General features: G+C 37.1%; 2 protein-coding genes across 2 annotated transcripts in view; both read right to left on the bottom strand.

The window, feature by feature from the left end:
- Window positions 1-22,037, bottom strand: part of Invadolysin (leishmanolysin-like peptidase, invadolysin) — a 185,279-nt gene extending 163,242 nt beyond the window's left edge. Inside the window, exons 1-2 of the mRNA XM_089106746.1 lie at window positions 21,993-22,037; window positions 5,191-5,510 (exon numbers count right to left, since the gene is read on the bottom strand). Coding sequence (XP_088962872.1) covers window positions 5,191-5,208 — 18 coding nt within the window. The 5' untranslated portion in view covers window positions 5,209-5,510; window positions 21,993-22,037. The remainder of the gene's footprint in view (window positions 1-5,190; window positions 5,511-21,992) is intronic.
- On the bottom strand, window positions 20,858-21,583 carry LOC148939410 (uncharacterized). Its single transcript, XM_089106868.1, has one exon. The coding sequence runs from the start codon at window positions 21,581-21,583 to the stop codon at window positions 20,858-20,860; it is 726 nt and encodes a 241-aa protein (XP_088962994.1).
- Window positions 22,038-22,102: the final 65 nt, after the last annotated feature.

Raw genomic sequence — 22,102 nt, 5'->3', positions numbered from 1 at the left:
CTTTATCCCCTCCAATGAAGTTGCAATTTTCTTTTGATCCTTCCTTATGACCTCTTCAAACCCCATTTGGGAACGACGTGTTTTTCTTTTGGCCCCGGTTGGATGGTCTAAAAAGCCCAATCTTTGGCAATCTGTCTTCATTCATTGAACATGGCATAGCTATCTTCAACTTTCTTTTATCAAGCCCTAGAAAGCGAGACCGTACCACATTTTTTGTTCAGCTATTTTTGAGTTTTTTCTTTCAGTTAAGCCAATTTTGATATGTACGAAATGCCCCTCAACATGCCCTGTAAGTTTCAAGTTAATAACCTTTGCCATTCGTGAAATACTGCAGATACGCAATTTTGACACCTGGAAACACATGGTCTTTTTATTTAGTTCAACATCCTCACAAATTTCCCAAACAGTCTGGACGTAATACCCTTAACAGTTCCTGGGATATTGCGGATAGACCATTTTGAAAACCTACTTTCTTTTGATTCGACACCCCTCTAGCTACCAGAATGTTAATCAAGTTGTTCAAAAGTTTCAGCTAGGCGTATATTGTAGGTATAGTTTTTAAAACTTGGATGTTCATAGTGCCTTAGTATTTGCCTTAGCTCAATATACTCGCCAACATTCCCTAAAAGTTTTAACTTCATACCCTTATCCGTTGCTGAGATAGGTAAGTGAATAATCACTTCTGGGGCAAATTGAGTTTTGAGTCGTTAAAGGAGCCCCAAAGGTATCATATTTTTGTTACCACACAAAAAACATATCAATGCTAGCAAAGGTTTTGAAAAATGGTTAAAAACATACCAATAGCTTATAAATAAATTATTCAAAAGTAATATAGTCAAAAGGTGCCTAGTTATAATAAAACAATTCCACATTTAATAGGCAATTCTAATCCAAAACAAAGCTATTATATGGTTATTGGATTGCTGTGTATTAGATTGCGAAAATTAACAATGAAAGAGTACAACCTTTAAAATTCAAGTGGTCTTTCTCGATTGGTAGATTTATCACTGATAACAAATTCACTTTATCGAGGGGCTATCCTTTTGAAATTCCATGGAAGATTTCCTCTACTAGTTGGGTTGGGTATAAAATAACCCCACGTACTTTTATTTTGTGAGTTTCTTAATAACCCTTAGGGCTACGCCATTGTGGTCCTATGTAATCTTTGTATACCACACTAAGAATCTTCTGTGAATCAGTCATTTTCCAGCGTCAGCTGGAAGTTAAGTTCCTTTACAGTAACCCCAGACCTTGATCACTTTCGATGAAGAAGACGTTCCTCTTGCAAGGCGGTGGAAGAAGCTTGTAGGTATGTTTATTGGTAAATACTGCAGAATGAAACAATCATAAAGCCACCACCAACTTCACATACCCGCTCTTACAATGTTATATCACAATAGCATGGTGTTCAAGGGTCATCCAGGGTAGTAGGAACTCTCAGCAAGATCATGCAAGAGCTCCCTTCAGTGTTTATGCCACACAGGGATTGTGAGACTGGTTCCTCGTGCTTTGATTTTGCTAAGAAGAACAACATTGCACTGCAAGTGCTTCAGAATAACAAAACAGTAACTTTAATCTCTTTAACGCACAACACAAACATGATAGATACAACTTCAGGCAGGCCGGAGATAGTCAAACTTAGATCAGAAATATGCCACTTGCAACCTTCTTTGCAATGCAAGATATTGCAGGCGTAAATACAGGAGTACTTGTCAGCACAACAAGAAGTCAAGAAATATATTCCAGCGCCGACAGATCCTCACACAGTTGGTACTATCCCTTAGGAAGCCTAATTTGAGAGTTGGAGTACACATTAACTCCTTCCTCAAGAACTTCAAAAGATAAGAGTCCAATATTGCCAGAACTGAGTCTACAAGTAGTTCAGACACTTAAGTTTCACGTTCCGGCATGAACTGCATTCTCTGTCCTCGTTCACTTCACCAGAAGACGACCAGGGTCCGTGCATCTGCAAAAAGGCCACTGCAAGGACTATCGCTACAAACTGTGCCCATAATGTGTTTAGAAGGTTAATTTTTATGTTAAACCTATTCTATTTGATTCTATTTGCTAAAGTTAAATTACAAGTCCCTATCTGGAATATTTTTTATTTATTTACAAGCTTTTTAGTTGTGGGATAAATATTTACCCTACCCGAACAGTTACGCAACAAAAAAAAAACACTCGACCAGGTTTAAATTCTGTAGACCTCAACAGGATTGTGCTTTTAAAAATTAAGCCGAAGGTCAAACTGTAAATTGTGGTAATTAATTCTACTAATACTATTATTTGTGCAGTATAGTTGTACGATACTAGTGGGTAAGTGTTTAGGTAATTCAGTAAGTAAAATATAAGAAATATCCAGGTAATCTAGCGTTTGCTTTGAAAAAAAAGCATATTCTGCAATGAATAACGTAGCTTTGCCTTTGTCACTGCCAGGGATTGAAAAGTAATCTCTGTGACGGCTCAAATTCAGACAGTTCCTGAAAATTCAGCGCTACTGTTATGCGACAGCAAAGTTTATTGTAGAGAAAAGAGAAAACGCATCTTTAAATATAGAGGCTATAAAAACGTTTTGAATTAGAATGGCTTATTGAAGTAAAATATTACAGTAAGTAAACACTTGGAAATATCCAGTTAATTTGCTTTGAATCCAAGTAAACTTGCTTTGAAGTAAAAGCATTTCCTGCAATGAACAACATGGTCATTGCTAGTCTTGCTCATTGCTAGGGATTGAAAAGTAAACTCCATGTCAGCTCAAATTCTGACGGTTTCCGACAAATTCAGGGCAATTGTTATGCAACGGCAAAGTTTATTGCAGAGAAAACACACATAAAATACAAACGCTATTAAAAAGGTTTTGGATTAGAATTGCCTATTAAATGTGGAATTGTGTTGTTATAAATAGGCGCCTTATGAGTATATAATTTTCGAATAATTTATTTATAAACTAATGGAATGTTTTTAATCCTTTTCAAAACCTTGGCTAGTGTTGACAACTTTTGTGTAAGGTAACAAAAAAGCATCAAGTCATAGATTCACTGTCATTCTAGCTATATTATGTTATAAACTGCAAATTTACCCCCAGGAGATCATTGAGGCTCTAGATCAATTCCTGACAGTATCACCCACCTAACTCAACTACTCACAAAGATAGACTAAAGCCCCCCTCCCATCCAGAATTTTACTTATTTTGTGTAGTCTAGTAGTTTTTGGGACTATTTCTCTAATTATGTGCCTTCTCTAATCACTAGCTTGCTTGGGGGTCACTTCAGTCAATATTCACTGAACTAGATCTTATATCACTTAACTTGCCATTGGTAGGAATTATTCACATGCAGCAACCAGGGGCGTAATTTGCTATGGGGTAAGGGGAGCAATTGCCCCTCCCAGACCTCGGTTTGCCCCCCCCAGACCCCAGTCCCCCCCCCAGCTGAGATTTAGTTTCTTCCAAAATCTTGTCAAAACCTAAAATAAACCTGCATAATTCAAGCATCAACAGAAATAGATCAGTTTTGTTTTTTTTTAGTAGAAATTTACCTTTATAGTTTTTACTGTCATTTCCACTTGACTTTGGAAAATTGGCTCCAACTTTGCCCCCCCCCCCCAGGATTTTTACGAAATTACGCCACTGGCAGCAACTGCCTGTGTTGAAAAACAGGAATCAAAATAATGCAACTATACTTTGTCATACGTCATTTAAAGTACATATACAACACAATTATAAAAATAATACGTTTTTACATCATGACATTTATAACCTGTCACATACTTCTAGATATAAAAAATTAAGCAGATAAAATAAGGATAACAAAAACAAATAAAATAGTAAATAGGATAACTTTAAAATAACATAATATAGGAGGGGACATTATGGCCTGTAAGATTAAAATAATATGGGGCCTATATAATAATATAATATCTATATAATCTATATATATAATAATATAAATAATATATAATAATATAAAAAATAATATAATAAAAAATTATAATAATATAAATAATATAATAATATAAATAATATAATCTATAAAATAATATTTTGCTATTTATAGTAGGGTGACCAGATTTTCTCAGACCCAATGCAGGACATACCAAAATTGCGGGACAAACCCAATACGGGACATACCAAAGAATTTCATAGCCTTCTGATTCCAAATAGCCTATAACATTCCTTTGTGTCAGAAAAGAACTTTGAACACCCCCCCCCCCCCACCCTAGAGTGTAAATATATATAGCCTACTTTGAATTCAGAGCCATTCAAGGGCAGGGAGGGCAAGCTGCCCCAAGCATATTGGCTAGGGGTTTACCTTATAGTACAATAAATCACACTTAATAGCAATAGGGCAAATCCTGTGTCTGCTTTTATCAAAACATTTTCATTGAGATTAAAATATTTTTATGAATATATGGGAAAAAATATTAAACTTATTAAAGTAATTATATTTTTTTTTAATCTAAAAATGTTTTAATCTTTTTGAATCTTTTTAAAAAACCAGGACATTTTGCGGGACGTTTTCGAATGCAGGGCGAGGTTTCGGAATCCGGGACTGTCCCGCACAATGCGGGACGTCTGGTCACCCTGATTTATAGGGGTTATTCACCAGCAATAGGTGCCAGCATTTATAAACAGGAACAATAATAATGCAATTTACTTTATCAAACAGCAATTATAATGTTTATACAACTCAAATATAATAAATAATACAAATAACTTCTAACCTGTCACCTAAATCAAGATATAAAAATATAAACAAATAAAATACAAATAAGACAACTCTAAAAAAAAGCAAGTGAATTTTTAGGGAATGAACCAAACCAGTAGCCTTAACCAAATTACCAGCAGGGCTGCTGGTAACTGTTGACACTGTGGGAAGGCTTGAACCTTCTCTATTTAGGATTGTTTTTACGGGTAAACCGGCTTTAACAAGAGTGACGCTAAAAAAGGTATATAAACCATATCTAAAATAAGAGAAGTTCCTTTGAAGGAACGTAAAGGGCTTAAAATTGCATTTGCGACAAAAGCGATTATTATATTCAAAAAGAGCATAAAAAAGGCATCGAGTAGTATGATCGCAGTCTATTGGTAGGTCAGAATTGTGGACAGCTCAATATTTACCGTCATGTCTCTACCCGAACCTAAATGTCATTCATTCTAAACAGTAGAAAAGACAATGAAGTAGTACTTACCATCATTATTGAATGCATAATTGAATTTCTAAGAATGATTCCTTACAAAAAGAAAATTAAAATTCACTCCATCACTTCCTATGACTTATCATGACGGATATCTTTTGCCGCCATAAATGCATATGAAACAGAAAGTGTTGCAATTCACTTCACTTCACTAAATTAATTCACTTTTAGACTGCCAAAAATCTCAGAACCAAATGTTGAAGTTTTGTCGTCGTCTTGCATAAATTGCTTGTTACACCTCAGCGACTTCTTTCAATATACTGTTCTCATTATTTACCTCTTAAAGGCGCACTACGAAGTCAAGTAACAAGGGTCTGAAAAAAAAACGTTAAACAAAAATAATACTCTGGCAAATGCTCAAATAAATATCGAATTTTGGATAAGCCGATTAATTAATAAAGAGATAATTAAAACAATTTTTTCAGGGCAAGCGAAGATAACGATTTTTGGTACTTACGTGTTATCCCGACCACACACAAGAAGTGAAGTTAGGTTAATCATAATAAAATATATCTAAATATTATGAAAATATAATACTTAAGTAAAAAAAAAAAATATGGAAACTACAACACAAAATTATGGAAAGCAGGCGGCCCAGAACGCATTATATTAAATACCTAACCAACTCTATATATTAAACATTTCATTAAAATATACCTACATAGTAGTTTATCCCACTCGGGCTAACCTGATTATCTGAGAGTGCAAACACAAACACCGGTTGTAGACAGGGCATACAGATCAAACTTCTTGAGTGAGGGCGGGATAACACGTAAGTACCGAATTCTTCTTGAAAAGCGTCATGTTCGAGTTTAAATGTTAAATTTCTAAATAATTTTTGCTCCGATTATTTTGAACCAATCCACTATAAAATTTGAATATAAATAAATACAGAACTTTCATAAATTGTCCAACTATGCAAGCCTTGCTTAAAGCAGTCAATTAGTCTGGAATTAATAATCAGTAGTTATGCAAGTACTGTTTAATACTGCAAAGTTTTCAAACAGGTAGAATTGAGCTTATTCAGAAACCAAAAAGGAACAAAAACAGGCTTTTACCTAGAGTCGAAATGTTACCCTCTTGTGGCAGGACCCTGTTTCTAAACACCACCTTTGTCATTGACTAATCAGGTGATCCTATAAACTGTCAAATTAACAAAAAAAACAATAGTTTATTCAGCACAATACTTCCCGAACAAGCACAAGCGGAGAATGTTTCCAGTTGATATCAAATAATCTCAACCTTGTCCTCAACACTACCTGTCAAAAGGGTTAAAATGGAGTGAAAACCATTTTAGAAGTTATGCGCTTTGCAAGAAGGATTAAAGAAGAAGGCAAGAAGGATTAGAAGAAACTCAGGGCCCAAACGGTAGAAGAAGGCTGATACATCCAGTACCTCATTGTCAGTGTTTTCACAGGACACAAAGTAGCATTGTCATAGTACTGAAGGTGGATGCTTTAAGATCAAATGGCTGGTGTTTTCATTGTACAAAAGGGTTATGTGGATATGGAATATTTTCTTTCTTTGGGTCTTTAACATTTACTTGCGCATCTGGAAGAGCAGCCAGACAGCATGACAGTAAAGATATTGTCTGGTGTGTTAATAAATTGAGAGAAAGTTGTCACTCTGGACTTTTCCAACTTAAAGATAGTAATGGGGCCTCACCTAGTGACAAGGAAAGTTATAAAGAGGGTTGGGCAGAACATTTTGAGCATGCTTTAGACCAAAATAAAGTTTTAGGAAATGACGTAAAAAAGAACAAAAAAAAATTGAAAATTTGAAAATGAAGTAAGATTTATTTTACGTCGAGGAGTTAGAGACAGCACTAAAGGATAAAAGAGCCACAGATCCTGATAGTGTGGTAAATTAGTTTTTGAAATATGGTTTATGGGAAGCTAGCGATGAATAACTGAACGTTACGAATACAATTTTTGACAAAAGGGTCCTTCCAGATCGAAATGCGATGTTGGATGAGGCTTTTCTTTCAGTACTCTGTTCTCGAATTGCCAGCCTCAAGATAACTGAACCAAGCCGTCGTGCCTTCGTGTTTGTCTTGTTAGTTTGACAATTGGGGGCACAATATGAAAAGGCACTAAACAAACAGGTGAATTTAAGAACTCGTAGAAAACAGCCATTGACAGCCATTAATCTTATTTTTGATCTTTTGGAGTGGTGCTGGCAACGTTTTCGGAGCACCAGCGGGCATCCATACTCGGTAATGGGTCTCATGCAAGACTTGCAAAGTGGGATGACCGAACTGAGTGGCAGAAGGTTTTTGCAACCAGGGGTTATCCCCAGCTATCTTGCGCGGGAGGTTTTCACCCGATCGAGGTGGGTGTTCCAAGAGAGATCTATAGAGAAGTAAATTCCAAGGAGACGAAGTTCATTGCCTCTCTTTATAGCTTCATTCATAAAGATGAAGCTTGGGTGTATGCGCGGTACAACTGATCGAGAAATCATCAGCTCTTTTATTCGCGATGCATTGAATCTGACCATCCAAGAATCAGACCCCTTTTCAATTTTCAAAAAATCTGTCTGTAGCGGGAGAGAGGCTTTGATTGGGTCTTCATGTTTTAGGATAACTAAATGTATTGTAGTGTCATCGACTAAGTGATGCAGAGGGCTCGCAAGGTTATCTCCCACGTCATTTATGTAAAGAAAAAAGCGTAGTTCCCCATATACTATCCTGGGGTACGCCTGCCTATATTGGATGTTCGAAGGAGGTGAACCGGTCAAGAACAACCCGCAGTGAAAGACCAGAAAGAAAGCTTCAATAATCTTTAACAGACGTCTTGATCTGAAAGGTTGGTTATATAGCTATTGTCCAGTTCTTCCGAAACTTTTTCGACTTCGAAAAAATATCCTGGGCCTTGGCTATTCTACCTTTTACATTTCTATTGTATCCACATTGTTTTCTAATATTACTGCGTAGGCACGTGAAGCTATTCATTTGATCGATCTTCTTGTTCCCCATCATCACCCCTTCACCCTCATTTATTTATATTCTAAGCGACTCTGTCTTCTTAACATTAATTTCCAAAACTGTTCTTGCACCCTTAACTCTCAAAAGTTCCAAAATTCATTCATTTTGCTAACATCTTTTTTGATCAAGGAGGTTCAAATCATCTACATAGTTTAAGTCTATGAAAGCTTTACTTTTCCGTTTGATTCCATGCTCTCCCATAACATTGCCGAGTTTCTTATGACGAAATACATCAAAATAATTCATATAAACGAGGATAGGACACACCCATGCCTGACTCTTGAGTCGGGACCAAACCAGCAGCCTTTTTTCCGACCTTAACCACTCTCCCATAAGGTTATGCTCACTTTTATCAGTGAGGTTGCTATACAAGGGTACATACTCCACAGGTGTGACCGAGTACGCACTGACGGTACTAAATGTGGAGGAGGAGATGTTTCCGTTTCTAGGTAGAATTATTTACCATACTCATGTCTGAATCTCCCAAACTTAGCAGGCAAGAAGCTCTGTAAGTAAGGGGGACCTTTCCAAATAAGTGTGTGATCATTGGGATTATATATGACCCCCAACCTGGCAGATCAGCAGCTTTCATTATATATGGTTATAATGAAAGAAAGGTTGAGATGGCAAGGACCCGTTTTAGGATCAAAACACACTTGGCGTTTTTACCGAGCATTTATTAGAGGTGTATGGGAGAGTATAATGACTAAGACATGGGGGGGGGACTTTAAAACAACACAGGAATTCCATGGTCCCTTACAAACTGTCAGATGTCTCCCAAGAATGGTAGCTGAGAGTTCGGTATTACCCCTCTCTTTCATCACTTTTCGCTAATCAGTTGTGTTCTGTTAACACACAGTTACATGGTTACATGGTTACACACAGTTACAGTTACATGGGGGTTCAGTTACATGGGGTTGAGTTGCACGGGGGTTGAGTTGCAAGAGGGTTGAGTTGCATGAGAGTTCCCGTGCCCGAGGGGTTAGGGGCACGTGGGGTCAGGTGCAAGTGGGTTTAGTAAGCCGGGGTTTAGTTACCCGGTGGGTCAGTTACACGGGGGTTCAGTTCCACGGGTTCAGTTGCACGGGGTTCAGTTACACGGGGGTTCAGTTACACGCACACCGAGGAGGTGATATGTCATGTAATGCAGAGCTTTCATTAGATGAAAATAGGCATTAAAGTTTCCACCATCTGCTCACCGAAATCCAAAACGTAAATTAATAATATCTTTGCATTTCTCATACATTTATTGTCTGTTTTACAAATCCCCTAAAAAACAGCAATGTTGTAAAAACCACCCTGCTGTGAAAAAAAAGCAAACCCAAATTTTATGACAGCCAAAAAAAGTAATGATATCAATTTCTTCGCACCTGTGCCATAGAAAGACTTGAAAACAAATTTTTGACAGTAAAAAAGAAGTTTAAATAGTAAGTTTTTTCAGCCTTGTTGTGACAGCACAATCCTAAAATATCATTTGATAGCCTAAAGAAGTTAGGATTTTAAATTTCTCCTCCTTGTTATTACGATATGAAGATTTTCGCCTCCCAGTTGGTTTTTGTGGTAATATGGACAGATTCCCTTGATAAACCAAAATTTAATTAAATACTTTTAGGCAGTACGAGTCATCAGTAAACTGTAACAGAGACTTCACAAAGTAACTGAAACTTTGTTTCAAACTTGTTTGCAAAAAGAAACAAACTTAACAATTAAAAACTTATTAGTAACTCAACTATTGAAACCAACTACAAAAAAAATAACTTTTAGGTACTCCTTCGATATACCCACTCTTTTATATATCTCAAACTAAACACGCGCTGAAAAACCCGTTTTGACAGGATGATTCAACATACGGCTGTAGAGAAATACAATGTATATCATGGTTTTAATTGCGTATACAATATTCAAAATGTTGTTTTTGGGGGTTTTTGGGGGAAAAAGGTACCTAGGTTAAGTTAGGTTTGGTTAGGTTACGTATTTAATATGCTATGCTTTGCCCCCCACCCCGAATGCGCAAATATATAGCCCAAATTTGTTCCTAAACTATTATATAGTCATCCTATTTTATTTTATTTCATTAGTATTAACCAAACTAGCAGTATATAAAAGAGTGGGTATATCAAAGGAGTATCAACTTTTGTCCCAATGCCAACCAGAGCAAGCAGTCCCAACCCCAAAACCACCACTACGTTGGGGGGGGGGGGGGGCACCTGGATCCACCACTCATGAGTGATAGACCATATGAGAATAAAAGGAATATGAGGAAAGTTGGGAAATCATTAAAATCTGAGGTAAGGAGGTGTGAAGTCAAGGCCATGGATAAAATTGCTGAAGAGCTGGAAGAAGCAGCCAGATAGCATAACAGTACAATATTGTACTGGCGTGTTAAAAAATCGAGAGGGAATAGTCAATCTGGACTTCTCCTAGCCTAGCTAAAGACAGGAATGGGACCTGGATTAGTAATAAAGAAAGAGTTAAAAAGGGGTGGGTAGAAAATTTTGAAAATGAGGTAAACTCTTATAAAGATTCCATCACAAAAATGTCTGTAGCAGGGAAGAAAAGACGAATTGAATTTCAAGTATACTAGATATATTTAATATTGCAATTACCCTAGTTGGGTTAATTCTGTGACATGGTTTGTTGATTAAATTACAAGGGGCTCTCCCCTTGGGGTCCCTAATACCTATACACTTGGTGTGCAGTTCAATTTTGTCTTGACTTGTTTTGGCTGTGCTTGCTTGAGAGTGGTTATCAACCCATTTCAACCCTACTTGGCCATTTATTGCAGTGCCTGCTTCTGATATATGTTACATGCTTCACATAGGCTAGCCTACTATTGACTGAGACCACCCCCTCTGCTTGTATTTGTACTATTTGTTTGACTTTGCTGTTTTAGCTGTTTATTTTTAATTTATTGGTATTTTATTTGTCATCATTGACAAAACAGTTAGTGGTCCTGTCACCAATTTTAGTGTTAGGATTCTGATCCTAGGCGTAGAACGTCCAAATGAGACCAATAAACCACTGACTTTTGGGAGTAGAACAGTTACTGCAAAAAGACTGTTTGAACACCTCCAAAAACATGAGTGTCAGGGCCATTATGGCTCAATGCTAGAAAGACTTGGACCAGATGGCTCTATTATCATAATAGCCGCAAACCAATCAGTAGCTACTGCTATACTTTCTATTTCAGATATAGCAGTAAATGGCTGTAAGGTAAAGTTTGTGCTTGGTCCTAGCTCCAACCCTGCTTTAATCAGAAACAGAAAAGGCATTGTATTTATCCCATCTGAGGAGTCACCCATCTGGATGATTTTGTCAAGGAGGTCCAAGTTGACAATAGAATACAGCAAGTGACATTGACCTTTAAAAACCCAAGCCCATCAGTTATCCCTTTGGTTTGCACTTTCAATCAGGACATTCAGTTCCCTCTGAAAATCTTTGTTTGGGGTGCAAGGTATACAGTTAAGCAGTTTATCCCCGGGCAATACAGTGCTTCAATTGCCAAGGTTGTGGCCACATGGCTTCAAATTTCCGCAGAGACAGAAGATGCCTACTATGTAGTGGACAACACACCCATAATGAATGTCCCGAATCCAAAACAGTAAAGCAAGATCAGGTACTCAAGTGCCCTAACTGCAGTGGAAGCCATGCTGCTAACACCAAGGAGTGTCCAATACTGATTGAAAAGAAAGCAATTGTTACTTTCTCATTCACCAATAATGTCCCCATGAGGACTGCTGCTGAGGTCTTGAAGAAGGGACTTCCAACTCATACAGAACACATTCCCATGGTACAAACAGACTCTTTCCCTCCACTGACTACTAATCAATCTTCAGTTGAGGAACTCAACATGAACTCGCCATGTTTGAAGGTGTTGCAAAGCAGATATCTGATCTAACTCAGCCTATAACATCTATTTGTGAACTGCTTTCTAAGTTAGCACCAAAACATTTTCAAAATTCAGTCTGTAGCCTGAATAACTCAGTTGAAAAACTAAAGAGAGATGGTTCAAGCTTTCACACAATGTCAGCAGATACCAGCAGCCCTGGCAAAGCAGAAAGGAAACGTAAAGGAATCTATACCTAGCCCAGAAGGTGCTATAACTAGGCTACAGAGACCTAGGTTATCCCCTTCTCAGACAAATGACTAGTTACCTTTCACCATTTTCCCTTGAATTTGGGCTGGATGACTAAGCACAAAACTTATTAAGTAATTTGGTTAAGGCTACTGGTTTGGTTCATTCCCAGGGCTGTCACAAAGTCCCTTAAGTCCCTAAAATCGTTTGAAGGTCCCTATTTCTCCCTTAAATTGATTAATGTCCCTAAAGTCCCTTTTCTCGCTTTGGTTTAAAGTTCCGTATCCCGAAGGCTACCAATACCTGTGAGTATACAGTCTTCAGTATTTTTGTTTCAATTGAGATTCTTGGAACCTGTCTCTACTTGTCTAAGAAAGACAGAACTTGTTGTAACATAGGCTACAGCGTTATTGTCTTGACAGAGTAGACAGACTAGTAACGAAAAGAAGTGACCTCCTTTGCCTCTGGAGTAAATAGGCTAGGAGGTGGAAAGGTTCGGTTGTCTTTGTTTATTACTTCAAAAACTCTTTTCTGGGTGTTGCTTTGTTGCATATAGAGGAAAGCAAAATAAGAGAATGACTCCAAGTACAAAATACGAAGGAGGCGGTGTTAAAACCAGGTTTTTTGCACGATTTTGAGCTTACATACGTTTCTCGAACTATTAGACTACTTCCTAGTGCCCTTTTTATTTGAATGCATTTCTGATAATAGCCTGTATATTTTTCTACTAGCTTCTTTTCTTTTTTCTTTTTTTTTGAGGTTAAGGGTTGGAAGTTTCAGCTTGAACAAGAATGGGAAATTGCAAATTCAAGGAGACTCGGTTGGAAGAGAAAGATGCGACAGCACACCAAATGAAAAAGTGGTGTAGAGTCGTTCTGGGAGATCTGTTCTCTTTCTACTGTTCTATCTGCAACACATCACTTGTCTGCCATAAGGGCTCCTATGCTTTACTGCCGCACGCCAGAACTGCTGAACATAAGAAGAATGTTACATAAATCTAACGCCGAATACGCTTCGTCTCTTGGCAGCATCTTCTATGGAGAGTGGCGAACCGGCAGAACTGTCCATGCACCTAGATGCTTGTGAAGTGCGGGATGAAATAACAGTTGTAGAAATTACATGGGATCTGAAGATGATTGAGTCCTACTATTCTGAGAAATCTGCAGACGGGATAGCAGATGTATTTGGAAAATGTTCAGAGATACAGTGGTCAAAAGCTTCTCCTTCGGGCAAACTACGCTAGCTTATTTTTTAACCAGAGCTCTTGGACCCCAATTCCGGAAGATGACCCTTGATGAAGTTGGCAACAGTTATTATGTTTTCGAGTTTGACAAAACCACAAACTTCAAAAGTTAGAAAGAGCTTCAAATGACGATCTGATTGTGGTCCAAAAAGATGAAACAAGTGGTGGAAAGACATCTGAAAACTGTGTTTATTGGAAATGCCACAGCTGAAGACTTGAAGTCAGAAATAGTCAGAACGATTGATGAGAGTGGTTTATCTATCTCTAAACTACTAGCACTAATTTGTGATGGTCCAAGCGAGAGCAAAAAACTTGTCCGACTGATTGACAGTAAAAATCGTGAATTGACAGGTAGCAAAGGTCTCCTTGATATTCGTATCTGTAAGATCCATTTGGTACACAACGCTTTTCGGAAGGGTGTGCAGGAAATCCGTGAGAATTTTTCTGATCCGATCATCAAAGTGTACAACTTTTTTAGTGGCTGGCCGGCTAGACAAGAAAACTACGGAAAGATTCAAGAGAAAAATGGCATTCCTAAATCTCGCTTTTTGAAACACACACCCACCAGATGGTTAATAATAGGACCTGCTGCTTCGAGGCTAAGGGAACAGATGCTAGCTACAAAGAAATCATCCGGCTGATCAGACAACCGACCATGAAAGCAGAGTGTCAGTTTGTTGTTGATAGTTCAAACCTCTTCACACATTTCACCAAAAAGTTTCAACGGAAAAGCCTCTAGTGCATGAACTTTATTCGGAGCTGAATCTCCTGGTCGTGACATTCGCTGGACGAATTTCAAAACCCGAAGCGACGAAGAGCTTAGGGATGAACTAACGCTTCAGCCATAAGAAGATGAAGAGAACTTAGTGCCACTGCTACAGACAGTTGTGAGTGACAAAATTGTTGACTGTCTCAAATCAATAGACGAGCTTCCAAAACGCTTGTTCATGCAGCCTGTTCAGAAGCATTATTCTGTGGCCACAAGATATGTCCTTAAGCCAATACTCTGCAGAGAATTTTTACAGTTGTTGAAAGCGTTAACTTTTCTGTATCCTGATGAAGTATCAAAGCCAGTTTTTGCTCAAAGTTTATTATGTATTGCCAGGAAGTTACCCATCACGACGCAAAAGGACATGCTAGTTGACGAGTTTAAGCTAGTCCAGTTATCCGGACTTCCACTGGAGCCAGGAAGGAACGACGACAAATAAAACAACATGATCCAGGGAGGAAAATATCCAAACTTGTCTCAAGTCGTAAAAAATGCTTTGACCATTTCACATGGATCTGCTAGCATTGAGCGGGGTTTCTCCCTTTCTGGGCGAGCTCTCAGCGAAGAAAGAGCTTTGATGATTGAGCGAACTTTGAATGCAAAACTGTTTGTGATAGATGGGCTGGGCAGATTTGGAGGACGTGCGCGAAATGTTGCTATCACTGAAGACTTAATAAAACTGGCCAACTTCGCTAGAAAGAAATATGATTTGTATCTACAGCAGCAAAAAGCCTTGAAAGAAAAAACTGAGAAAGAGCAGCAGGATTTGGAGGCAAGAGGATGGTTGAGAGACCAGTAGCTTGCTGAAACCTCTTTGAAAAGACAGACAATAGAGACTTTCGAAAACTCTCAAAGAAAAAAAAAGCGCATGGTTCCAAGGAACAGGCAGCTGACGAGTTGATGAAGGTTGCTCATAACCGGCCGAAAAACGGCATTGAAAAGAAGACCATGGTCGAGATACAGCTAGCATAGGCCATGATAGATGGGACACTGTCAATGCGTACTGATAAAAAAAAACGAGCTGCTATTCTTGAAACCGCCCAGCAGCCGTTAGAGTCTAAGAAACAGCTGCTGGTCACATCTCTGTTCCAGCAGAAGGCAATGCATGAAATGGAATCAAATAGGTTGTGTGTTCTAGTTACCGTACCCTTATCTTTCATAATATTTTTGTATCTGATTTTATGTATTCGAGAGTAAAGCGTTCAAAAAAAAAAGAAGAAGATAGCTCCTCCCATGACATGATGATTCTCAGGTGGCCTGTTTCTTAATTATTACTTGGTCTCTTATCCTGGAGAGATGTCTGCAAATGATCATTCCCATTTTTGTTTCCTTAGTCAAGTGTCATTTGCTGTTGTGTCACTGTTTTTTCTTTCAAAAGCTTTCTGAAAACTGAGTTTTTGGGGTCCATTTTTTGTCCAGAATGGTCCCTAGAGAGGTCCCTTTTTGACTAAAAAAAGGTCCATAAGTCCCTATTTTTTACCACTTGAACCTGTGGCAGCCCTACATTACCTAATTTTTTTCCTGGATGTTTTTATTTTTTTAATTTTATTTCAGAGTTGTCTTATTTGTATTTTATTTGTTTATATTTTGATTTAAGTGACAGGTTACAAGTTATTTGTATTATTTATTATTGAGTTGTATAAGCATTTTTAATTGCTGTTTGATAATGTAATAGGTATCATTTTTGTTCCTGTTTATAAATGATGGCAATTGTTCCTGGAGAATAACCCCTATATATAGCAAAATAAGTGGTAGATGGTTCCATATTATTTTAATCTTGCAGGTCATGTTGCCCCTTCCCATATAATCCTATTTATTATTGTATTTGTTTTTATTATCCTTAATTTATCTGATTGACTTTCTATATCTGGAAGTATATGACAGGTTATAATGAAAAATGTATTATTTTATTATAATTGTGTTGTTTATGTACATTGATTGCTGTAGGCTATGACAACTTAAGACTTACTTACTTAGGTCCTCCTACGCCTGGGGGCGCATAAGGCAGCAACAGTGGTTCGCCACGACGACCTGTCCTGAGCCTTCAACCATAGCTCCTCCAACAAGGACCTCACCAGCTTCGCCTCCTTCATTAGCGACCTGCCAAGGGTCATTTTCGGTCTCCCTGAATTGCGGAGACCAGGGGGTGTCCAACACCATGCGTCGTGCGGCAGATTCCCTTCTCCCACTCGCACCATATGCTCCCAATACATCCATCACCGCTTTCTAATGAGATAAAGGATTGGGGTATGATTTGTCATACGATAGACTTAATCATTTCGTATTCTTTCCGTCCAATGTATATTTAGGATAGACCTTAGGCAATTGTTGTCGAATGCCTGGAGTCATTGTTCTAGCTGAGCAGTGATGCTCCAAGTTTAGCAGCCGTACGTAATGACAGAGACCACATTGCTATTATAAATTTTAAGCTTTAACTTCTGGGAATATTTATTATTTCTCCAAACATTTCTAAGGTAGCTGAAAGCAGACCCAGCCAATGTTATTCGGCACAGTATTTCTCTTTCAGAATTGGCATCTTGCGTAAGAATGCTGCCGAGATACTTGAACTCTCTCACTTCCTGAATTTCCTTGTTGTTAACCAAAATTCCTTTGGCTAAGTCAGGTATGACTGCATTCGACATTGATTTGGTCTTGTTAGCATTTATGGAGAGTCCGACAGCATTTGCCATACGACCAAGTTCATTAATGTTGCGTTGCATATCTTCTGGGTCGTGGGTAATAAGTGCAACATCGTCAGCAAAATCACCATCATTGAGTTCTCTCAGTGGTATGACAAAGAAAATTTGTATTATTTTAAATCCTGTTTTCCAATGCAGACGGTTGCTGCAGGTGAATAACCCCCTTCCAATAAAAAGTTAAGTGATGCATGATATAGTTCAGTGAATATTGACTGAAGTGACACCCAAGTAAGCTAGTGATTACAGAAGGCACAGATAAACCAAGTGATACAAACTTATATGACCTATTGGTCTAATGTGTCAAACCCCAAACAACAACAAAAACAACAACCCTTATAAAGTTACTGGAAATGAAATAGAAAAGAATGAAAAGTTTATAACACTTTGTAGGTGAAGGAAGATTTATTTTGCAAGGGTGAATTAAAGACAACACTAAAAGGATTGAAAACAAATAAGATCCAATGTACTGATAGTGCAGTAAATGGGCTTTTAAATATGGTGGCTGTTAAGTTAGATAAGATTACTTAAGATTATGAATAGGACTTTTAAAAAGGGAAGTACCTAGTAAATTTAGGAAAAAATTAACTAAGCCCCTCTAGAAGAAAGGTGACAAGAGTGATTGTAGTAATTATAGAAGCAATAGCTTGGTTTCTGTAGGAAGCCAATTATTTAGTATAATTACACTATTAGACTTAGAGACATTGCACATAAAGTTCTAAGAGAAGAACAGGGCAGTTTTAGGTAGAAGAGAAGATGCATTGACCAAAGTTTTGCTCTTAGATTAATAATTAAGAAGTGCCTGAGTCAATAGACCCTTTAGTCCTTAGTTTCATACATTATGAAAAAGCATTTGATTTAGCTGAAAGAAAAGCATTAGCAAAGGTCTTACCCTTGCATGGTATACCAGATAAATACATTGAAGTGATTAGTGCTATGTATAAGAGCAACATTGCTGCAGTTGAAGTAGGAAATGAGGTTAGTTTTGAATTGAATCAGGAGTTAAGCAGGGTTGTAGAACAAAATAACAAACACAGCAAAGGCTATGGGACAGCATGGAATCAAATGGGAAAATAAAATCTCCATAGATTATGCTGTTGGTTTAATTTTCATAACTCAAAATGCAAGAAAAAAGAATATTGAAATGATAGACTGTTAGAAAAATTTGGTTTTATCTGGCTTTCTTGGGCTATAATGAGAGAAAGGTTGAGATGGCTAGGAGACATTATGCAAATGAATGATGAAAGATTGACCTGTTTAGCCAACCATCTAGGGCCAAATGAGAAGTAGGTCAGGTAAAATTCTACTTTAGCTACTTTTGGCTATCTTCGAAAAGGGTTATATTAGGAAAATGAAACTTTCAGGGATGGGTCTAAAGGCTAAAGTATGTCTGGGACGGTATTTTGAAGTACCTACCTCTACTCCTTTTTCTTCTAGACAGTCCTGATCTTTGGCAACCTTTAAAAACCTGTGTTATAAAAGTGAAACCTTGCAAAATAGATCTTCTGTTTAAATGAAGAACAACAAAATTGTTTTCAGTTTCACAGCATTGCTCAATCCCAATTTATAAGATTTTAAAGATATGCAAATATATTTGCTAAATTAAAAAAAAAAAAAAAGATTGATATGGCTTAAAATTCTACTCAAATAACAGGAATTGCATTTACAGAACTAAAGAGAAAAATAAACTGATAACTGAAAATTAAGGTTAAATGTTGTTTTGTCAAAATTTCAATAGGTATAAACCTGTCATGTACCAAATTTCAGTACTTGAGTATTAAACATACTCTTTTATATAATGCAATGAAACCAGTCACAAAAACCCTGCTAAAGATGGGTTAATTCAAGAGACTGCTATAGAGTCATGCAATACAAAGCATGGTTTTCATTGCATTTACAATATTTAAACTGTTGTTTTTGGGGTTTAGTGGGGGGGAGGTACCTAGGTTAGGTTATGTATTTAATATATGGTATGCTTTACCCCCTAACCCCCCCCCCCCTAATGTGGAAATATATAGCCCAAATTTGTTTCTAAACTATTATACATTCATCCTATTTTATTTCTTTAGGATTAACCAAACTTGACTTCTTTAGCAGTATATAAAAGAGTACGTTTAATACTCAAGTACCAAAATTTCAGTACCCTCTAGAGGGAGAAGGAGTGGAGGTAGGTACTTCAAGATACCTTCCTTGGACATACTTTGGTAAATATTTTGTTGTTCATATTATTGACTTAGCCTACAAATAAATTGATCATACCACTAGATGCCATTTTTATGTTCTTTCTGAATATAATAATTGCTTTTCTCACAAATTCAATTTTGAGCCTTTTTAGGATACTTGAAAATAATAATTTCATTCTATATTTTTTTATATAGAAATGGGTTATAACGGTACTTGAGTATTAAGCATACTCTTTTTTTTATAATGTAATGAAACCAGTCGCAAAAAACCTGCTAGACAGGTTAATTCAAGAGACCACTTTAGAGTCATGCAATGCAAAGCATGGTTTTCATTGCATTACAATATTTAAACTGTAGTTTTTTGAGGTTTAGAAGGGGGAAAGGTACCTAGGTTATGTATTTAATATATGGTATGCTTTACCCCCCCCCCTCCTAATGTACACATATATAGCCCAAATTTGTTTCTAAACTATTATATATTCATCCTATTTTATTTCATTAGCATTAAACAAACTTGACTTCTTTAGCAGTACATAAAAGAGTGCATTTAATACTCAAGTACCATTATAACATTTATTTCAACCTTACTATTTCATTACAAATCCATTTTGTAAAAGTTGTATAATTCAAAAACATTGATTTGTCAAGATAAAGTTGATTAAAAAATCAAAACAAATCTGCCATGTTTTCTTCTTGTTTTGTTAGGCCGCTTAAAAACTGCCATTTCAACTATATGTTGAAAAATATCAAAGCCAACAGAAGAAGCCTTGCAGATGGAAAAATTGTTTTGAATATTTTATCCAGCTTAGTCATGATAAATAAATGTTTGTGGATTATATAACTTAAAAAAAAATCAATTTATGATCAAATAGTAAGTTTGAAATCCATGGTTTTAGCTATCTTTATACCCAAAAACTAGAAATTTTTTGGTCATTTTTAAGGGTTCAAGAAGGGCTTAAATTTGAATTTGCAAGAGAGGCAATTATTGTGTTTTTACAGAGCATAAAAGCATATTTCATTTTTGTAACCACACAAAGAAGTTATTACCTAACCTGCAAAATACTTGATTTTCAATTCAAACCCTTTTCCTACCATTTCAAGTTTTTCAAATGCCATCAACATAGATAGTGCTGGATTTTGTGATTCTAAACTGGTAAATTCCTAGGGGGCACTATAATTTAGCTAGGATGAAAGTGAAAACATCATTTGATGCCTTTTTTATGCTCTTTCATCATACAATAATCACTTCTGTTGCAAATTGCATCTTGAGCCCTTAAAGGTATTTCATTTTTGTAACCACATAAAGAAGTTATAACCTAACCTACAAAATACTTGATTTTCAATTCAAATGTTTTCCTACTATTTCAAGTTTTTCAAATGCCATTGACAAAAATAGCAAGCTTGTGATAAATTTGCAGTTGTCCATATAATTTAGCTTGGATGAAGGTGAAAACATCATTTGACACTTTTTTATGAGGTGAATTTTTTGCAAATCATATTATTGACTTACAAATTAAGTAAACACACTAATTGATGCCTTTTTTAATGCTTTTTATGACTATACTACATATTTTTGTCAGAAAAAAAATTAACCCCCACCCCTATATATACCCTGGATTGGAATATATAGGGGTGGGGGCTAAAATTAATTTCCGACAAAAATGATTATTAAATTTGCTTAATCAGGTCCAAATCAAGGCTTGAACAATAGCCTATGATGGGGCAGCTGAAGTTTCTACTACAAAGAATTGTTGCCTGCTGCTGAGGATATCTTTGTAGCTGCATGATGATTTGCAGACTCCCATTACAGGGATCCTTGCTCCACAAGAGCTGGTGAGGCGCTGGCTTGTGGGATTCATTGTGGGCTTTGGGGTGATGAGGTCAAAGTACTTCTTTGGAATAATATTGACCTGGGCCCCTGTGTCGATTTTGAACTGGACAGGGAACTGATTGTTGATGATCAAAGGTATCACTGCTTTGTCTTTGTTTTTGCTTTGTTTGATGGAGTACAGGAATATGGTTTCATCACCAGAGTCTGCTTTGACAGTGTCTTCTTCCACTGTGTTTACTGTCTTACTTTGACAAACTTGTGCAAAATGGTTGAGCTTTTTGCAGATGGAGCATGACTTGCCTTTTTCTGAGCAGACATGGGAGGGGGAGTAGGTTCTGCCACAGAAGTAGCATGGTTTGCTCTTTGAGCCACTTGCTTCTTGTTTTTTTCTGCTGCTGTTTGGGGTTGGATAGTGTGAGATGGTATCAATCTCTTGCTTTATGGTAATAAACTTAGTTCCATGGAATGTTTTAAGCTGTGCCTGGGTCACTTCATGGGTTCTGCACATAATGGTTGCTTTTTCAAGCATAAGTTCATCACCTTCAGCCAGGCGCTTCTCACGTACGTTTTGGTTTAGTATTCCGCAAACTATGTGATCACAGACCATTTTGTTTGGGTCTGAGCAAGAAAATGGTTTCACTAATGTCTTGAGCTCTGTATATTTCTCTACACTTTCTGCCTTGATTTGGTCTTGTTTTTGGAGCAGATACCATGCAAAAATTGTGTTCTTCTGTGGTGATGCATACGCCTTAAATTTCTCAAGGTACTGTTTGATTTTGTTAAAGAATTTGACAGAAACTGATACTTCTTGGGAGAGTGTAAAGAAGGAAGCTTTGAGTAGATTGGGATGGAGAAGGAGCATGCCAGGCTGTCATGATCTCAGACATCTTGAAGCTGCAGTGAATTGTTAGTAGTATTAGTCTTATTATGGCTTTCTTCAAATGAACCCTGGTCATAACGACTACCAAATCTTCTACCAGCATTTATATTAGGCTAAGGATGATATTCAGACTTACTAGTTACTATTTAGAGGTCGCAGGTTTTGCGGATTTTGAAAATGCGCTTCATTCCGTATAATTTGTTTCGCCATCTGAAAATGAAGTGAATAGGTTTCGCAGTTCCTAAA

The sequence above is a fragment of the Artemia sp. Qi Xiang Cuo genome, chromosome 21 (genome assembly GCF_049724085.1).
Source record: "Artemia sp. Qi Xiang Cuo chromosome 21, ASM4972408v1, whole genome shotgun sequence".
NCBI classification, from domain to species: Eukaryota; Metazoa; Arthropoda; class Branchiopoda; order Anostraca; family Artemiidae; genus Artemia; species Artemia sp. Qi Xiang Cuo.
This window is presented reverse-complemented; position numbering and strand designations above follow the sequence as displayed.